This window comes from Lichenostomus cassidix, chromosome 11 (genome assembly GCF_008360975.1).
Source record: "Lichenostomus cassidix isolate B80296 chromosome 11, HeHo_3.0, whole genome shotgun sequence".
Lineage (NCBI taxonomy): Eukaryota > Metazoa > Chordata > Aves > Passeriformes > Meliphagidae > Lichenostomus > Lichenostomus cassidix.
In genome coordinates, this window is record NC_139492.1 from 13,744,492 (window position 1) to 13,750,840 (window position 6,349).

Consider the following 6,349-nt stretch of genomic DNA (forward strand, 5'->3'; position numbering starts at 1 on the left):
GGGAAGCTGCTGGCGTTTCTAATGTAGGAGTTTCTTATAAAACACAGTGTTTTTCCACACGATGCTGAGATGATGTGTGCTCACATTTATGAATGTTTTTATGACATACCTGGAGTGATGAAGAGTCCTACTGGATTCTGTGCCAGAGACCTGAGTGGCAATTAAATGGCAATGCTGTAGGAAACTGAGCAGTAGAGATGGGCAGTCCATGGATTAATGCCAGTTGCTGAAAGCTTTGACCTGTCTGGTTTGCCTTTACTGAACGTGGTGTTCTAAACATAACTGATTGAATTGCATTACTCCGTGAGTGACCACTGTTTTCTGAAAATGTGTCCTGCCTTGTTTGGACAGTAAATGAGACTTTGGTGGGATTGTTCAGTAATGAGTGCTACCTGTTTCTTGAAAAAGGCAGATACAATCCAAAGAAACAAGAACTGCAGAGTAGACAATTAGGTCATTAATATACTGATGAATAAGTTTGGCTTGGAGGGGAGGAGGAATGAAGGGGGAGATAATTTAAGGGCTTTACTTTCCCAGGGTTATAATTAATGCTAATTCAAAAATCTTAATGTTGCTCTGTATCTGTTGATGCTGTTCCTTGTAGGAGAACTGTTAAGCTGTTTTGTTATAGCACATCCATAGCAGAATGTTATGATGATGTTCATGTGGATACATTCATAGTGTAGGGATATACCCTCCTAGTTTACAGTATTTGCTAACCATGTTTGTTTAGTGCTCAGTGTCAGTCCTTGTAACTTAGGAAGTGTCTTTGAGATAACAGTCTTGCAGTTCCAACTGCAGTCACCCAAACGTTGTAGAATGGTGCTTTTCCCCCCTCTCCCACTCGTTAGGGCTACACAGTTACAACTCTTCCACAGCTCTTAATTACTTTATTGAAAGTTTACAAAGTCAATTTCAAAATACTGCCTGTGAACTTTAAGATCTATTGTACTACCATGCATTTTAATGATGGCAAAGGACGACTAGAGCTGTTCAGTAACTATCACTTGTCAGCAAAGGAAAGCACCTGTGAGGTTATGTAGTAAATACTGGTGATGCTGGAAAAAGCTTCTATCATTAGTGATGTTCAATGTGACACCTTGTGGGACAAATCTACACCAAACTCAGGATCAGTTGTGTGAGCTGCTCCTGTGGCACAGGCACAATGGCAGAAACACTCTTGGGCAGTAGCAAGGCTGTAAATTGTAACAGACTTTGAATCATGCCAGTCATGATGCATGACCTGGGAAATAGCTAAACACTTCAAGTAATACTTGCTTGACCTCTAATGACTTGATGGATGGAAAGATTCAATGGGTAGGGTAGGGGAAAACAACATTTTTTTACCTAGTCAGAAGTAGTAAAGGTCCACCTGTAAATGTTTTAAAAGTTAAAGATCTGTCTGTCATGGATCTCACAGGCTACTTAGGCTTAGTCTGTCCTTACAGCAAAACATAGAGTAATACCCCTCAGCCCTATAAGGAGCTGAGTTTTGACTTGAGTAGATTCCTGCCCATGCAGGATTCTGGTGGGGGACAGGAAGTCACTGCTGAGGAAGGGAACTCCTAGTGAAACTCCTCTAGTGTATAAATTACCAGTTGTCGTATCTCCTATCTCAAAACCCTTTTCTATTTCTGTTCCTGAACTTTGTTCTGCTAAATATCCTACTCTTCTATTTCCATCACCCTTTCCACTCCAATGAGTGCTCCCTTGCCTGCTACAGTTGCTCAGCTTCTCTGGTAACATCACTGTTGTGCTGCCTTGTGTCCTGTGCTTTTCCTGTATTTACTTTTTTTCATTGGTCATGATCTTGTCTGGCTTGCCACTAAAGGCAGGGGGGAAAGCATCCTACACTTGGTGTCTTTGAGTTTGGGGTAAGATACAACAGATCCAAGATTAATGTTCTGTGAAATTCCAGCAATATTTACAGTTATTAAAAGTGACAGAGCCTGAACTCTAATTATTAGCCATGAAGGTTACATTTTGTTTTCAGCACTTCAACACTAGTGCACCATTATCAGAAAATACTTTGTTGGTATAATTTTCCAAAGAGCTTGGAAAAATGATCTTTCTTTTAATTGCTGTGATTTTTCCAGTTACATGGATGGCTGTATTTCTGCATACTCATAAATATATACAGTTGTGCCGACTTACAGTATTCCCTAAAGATTTGCAGGTATTGCAATACTTGCTTTTTGGTTCTCCTACCAAATACAAGATTTACTAATTTTCAGCCTTCCTACTTTTCACATCAAAACGTGAGGATGAATTTTGGCCTTTCGTGGACACAGGAGTTTTATAAAGGCTTTCCTAAAGCTCAGGTGACACAATGGGTAGAGAACAGGGTTGATGGCTGAGTTGATCCACAGCAGCCAGAATGAGATCTCATAGAGTGAATAAGGCACACAGTGCCCATGGCAGGCTGCCCTGATGATCATCAGGAGTGTGTATGGAGCCCAGCACAGCCCAAACACACAGACAATAACTGCTAAAGACTTTGCTACTCTTTTATCCCGGGAAAGTCTAAATCTGTTTGCCATAGTGTTAGCAATGTCCACTTTGCTGCTGGGGTGGGAAAGGCTTTCTCTTGCTTTGGAGAAGGCATTCGTGGGAGGCCTGGTCTTTACATCCTGCAGAGGTGGAAGGTCATGATTGACATTCATATTTGATGACTGATTGCCAAACTCAGCTGAGGCCTGAAGCTTTGGAGCCTTTCTTGGGGAAAAAAGGCTGCTTGCTCTCTTCTCATGTTTGTCTCTGTTGGCTGATTTTACAAAAAATACAGTGTGTTCCCTTTTTCCCCCCTGGAAATTCATTTCACAGTCCTCTTGACCAGGTGAGAGGTTTTCATTACGGAGTAATGTGCGTTTCCTGATGTTGAGGTAAATACTTAAGTTAAAGTACAGAACAGTGATGAAAGGTGTAAAGAATTCAATAGTAGAGGCAATCATTAGGAAATACCAGTTGTAGAAGAATTCTGCATGACATTCTCCTTCAGGGAGGATGCTCTTTTGGGCAATGTGCTCCCAGCTGAGAATGGCTGGCCCATAGAGGAGAAAAGCAGCAATCCATACAGTCATCATCTTCAGAACTGTGCTTCTGGTCATCCCTTGCTGGGCCCTGTAGCTGACCTGAGGGACAAAAGTCACATACAAGTATTTCAAACAGTTATGTGGCTGCTTTGGAACATGGTCCTCTCTGTCACTTGGGAGGCTTGGTGAGAGACTGGTTTTGGGATGAGGGTTATACCACGCTTACTGGTACCACAGAAAAGTTATTTCTGAAATATGCCGTACAAGAAACCTTATCAAGGTGACTGGGTAAGTTCTGAGAACGTGCATCAGATCTCAAAATCTAGAAAATCAAGTCTCCTTCAAAGCAAATAACCACTGCTCTTCCTAGAACTGGTTGTTGCCAGTTGCTTCATATTTAATTGCATTAGCTGTGATACCTGTTTACAGAATGGTTAAAAAAGTGACCCTTATTTGGAATTTTTAAATCATTTAATTCAAAATACATGAAGGGTTTGAATTCACAGAACATCATGCAAGTTCTTTTCTTTCTACTTTGTCGAGAGACTTTTTTTCTTAATGTGAAAATCACACAAGAATTCTAATATACACCATCTTTTTTCTGTTTGGTAGACTTAATTGCTTTCTTTTGTGAAGTACTTGCAGAATTCCTATTTGCTTTTAAGATGTATAGATGGAGTGTTGTGGTCTGCAGTGTGCTTTACAGAAGAATGATGGATTTCCATGATTTAGAAAATAGTCAGTAATGCTGAGTCAGTAAGCCATATCAGCAATAGAATTCATCAGAATCTTAAAGTCAAGATTCTGAGATTCTGATATTCTGATATTCTCTATTCTGATTCCCTGGGGTACTGGACAAATATTCATGTAGTGACTTGGAATTCACCCATCACATCTCCACGGTGTTGCCACACAGTGTTTGGAATAGGAAGTCGTCAGCCTGAAATTTATTATAGGATTCATTTTTACTGCCCCAGTCTGGGCCTTAATTTCCACAGCCAGTGCTGTTCTGGAAGAGGAGCCAGACAGCTGAAGAAACCTAGTATGTCTGAACTGACTCTGATTTTGCAATCCTTAACAAAGCTACGAGTGATTTCAGGAGCAGTCTTGGAAGAAATTACCACTTTAATTGAGACGGAGAATAATTTAAAACTTCAGATATTCCTGTTTATATGTTCTCATACTGCCCTAACCCAACAGTCATTTTCTGTACTCTAGCTTCGGGAGGGATTTTTATATGAGGGATTAATTTGATGGATAATAAAGTGGATGATTTTTTTCATTTATTATGACCTATTAATGTTTCTGAAACCATCTAGTTTATATATTTATACTATGTGCATAGTCATGAGAGATTGGCTTATGAAAGAAAAATTCATGGCTAATTCAGAACCTAGAAAATAAAGGAATTGAGTGTTGACTGTTTAAGAATTAATCTGTTCATTTCTCCCTCTTCAGAAAGAAGTTGGTGAAACACCAAGGTGCCTATAAGCTGCTGAATTGATTCTGCAAGCCTCTCTTTGTACTGTTTACAATGATTTAAAATGAGCAACAAAACTAAATGGACATATTAAGAAAATGTGTGTGGAACATAACCAAGAAGTGTGTGTAGAAGTGCGAAACCTATTAACAGGTAAAATGTGTTATTTTGACACCATCCAAAATACTTTGAGGCAGTACGATCAGGTGAAAATGAAATGCAAAGTCTAATCTCCTTTTTTAATAACTCGCTTGCTGCAGGCATGTCTTGGGCTATCTCTGTGGCTGTTACATGGAAATACCATTCACATCCTGTGAAGTGTTAATTTATAATCTGCCACTTTTGACCCACACACAGCTGTACACATCGAATTCCCCCGACAGTTTGATACCCACTGCAAGGAGCTCTGCCTTGTGCTGCAGCTGGGCTGTCCTGGGTTATCAGCTGCCAACAGGGGCATGGCTGTGTCCTGACGGAGCAGGTCTGCTTCAGCTGGGCAATACTTTTAAAGCTTATTCAAGATGCAGGTGGGGAGGAAGTAACTACACTTTGTTCGCTCTGCAGACATAGCCTGTGCCTGCTTCTAAAGCAGAGTACCTCTTCCACTGTAAAAGTGAGAAGGAAGTGCATTTTCTGGCAAAGCTGATCACTCACAGAACTATTTCCAGGACTGATGCCTGGATCCCCCCCTGTCTCATGTGGTATTTGAGAGATGCTCAAGGGTGTTGAGAGCCAGGTGACCTAAGCGAACCACCCTGCCTGGAAGGGCAGTCCTGCACCCCACGCGGCCCCGCTGGCAGCCCTTGCCCAGCCCTTACCGCTCTGGTGACACAGATGAACCTGTCGAAGCTGATCAGGACGATGTTGAAGACGGAAGCGGAGCACACCAGGTAGTCCACCACCAGCCACAGCTTACACAAGCCCCTGCCGAGCCTCCACTCGCCCGTCAGCACGTAGGGGATGTAGAGGGGGATGCAGAAGCCGCCTGCGGACAGAGGTCGGCGGTGACACTGGCGGAGCGCGACCCCCGCCCCGCGGCGCCCCGGCACTCACCCACCAGCAGGTCGGCGACGGCCAGGTTCAGGAAGAAGAAGTTTCCCTGCGTGCGGAGGCTGCGGTCCACCACGAACGCCAGAATGACCAGGGCATTGCCCAGCACGGTGGCCAGCACCAGCAGCCCCATGAGCGCGGCCAGCAGCGCAGCGGTGCCGGCAGGGAAGGGCTCTCCCGCCGCACGGGCGCTGCCGGACAGGTTTAGCCATGGCCCGTCCCAGCCCATGGTTCCTGCCGAGAGCCCGCGGCGCTGCCCGGACCCGGCGCTCGGCTGCGGCACCGCCCCGCCCCGCTCAGCCCCGCCGGGCGGAGCGAGGGGCCGGGCGGTACGGTACAGCCCAGCCCTGCCCTGTCTTGCCCTGCCCTTCCTTGTCCCGTCCCGCCCTGCCCTGCCCTGCCCTGCCCTTCCCTTCCTTGTCCCGCCCAGCCCAGCCCTGCCCAGCCCAGTCCGAGGCGCTCGCTGCTGGGACGGCGGCGGAGCGGCAGAACTTCCCGGAGCGCGGTGGCGGCGGGGCGATGGCTCGGCAGCACCACAGCCCAGCCCGCGGCTGCGGCCCGCTGCTCTAGTCTGGGCGGGAGCGCCCCGTGCCCGCTGCCCGCCCCTCCCAGCCGGCGCTGTCGCTCCCAGCGCCGCTCCCACTCTCTCCCGGTCTCGTTCGCAGCTGCTGCCGGGGCAGCTTCGGTTGCCTGTCCCTGCGGCTCATTCCCTGCCCCGTACCTCTGCCGGTCCCCATGGCCCTCGGGGCTGTCCGATAGTCTCTGCTCCCTGCCGGGCCGGGCGGGG

General features: G+C 46.1%; 1 protein-coding gene across 1 annotated transcript; it reads right to left on the bottom strand.

Moving 5' to 3' along the window:
* Nucleotides 1-870: 870 nt before the first annotated feature.
* On the bottom strand, nt 871-5,859 carry LOC146432347 (histamine H3 receptor-like). Its single transcript, XM_085071939.1, has 3 exons — nt 5,566-5,859; nt 5,331-5,497; nt 871-3,131 (listed from the first exon to the last, which is right to left on the bottom strand). Exons 1-3 carry the CDS (start codon nt 5,789-5,791, stop codon nt 2,247-2,249), a joined length of 1,278 nt encoding a protein of 425 aa, XP_084928065.1. The 5' UTR covers nt 5,792-5,859; the 3' UTR covers nt 871-2,246.
* Nucleotides 5,860-6,349: the final 490 nt, after the last annotated feature.

What these genes read in the sequence shown, in the direction of transcription:
- LOC146432347 (XM_085071939.1), bottom strand. Translation starts at nt 5,791, where the DNA reads ATGGGCTGGGACGGGCCATGGCTAAACCTGTCCGGCAGCGCCCGTGCG. An exon ending in CGTCGCCGACCTGCTGGTGG is followed by an intron (nt 5,498 to 5,565) that starts GTGAGTGCCGGG and finishes CTCTGTCCGCAG; the next exon opens with GCGGCTTCTGCATCCCCCTC. An exon ending in TCATCTGTGTCACCAGAGCG is followed by an intron (nt 3,132 to 5,330) that starts GTAAGGGCTGGG and finishes TTTGTCCCTCAG; the next exon opens with GTCAGCTACAGGGCCCAGCA.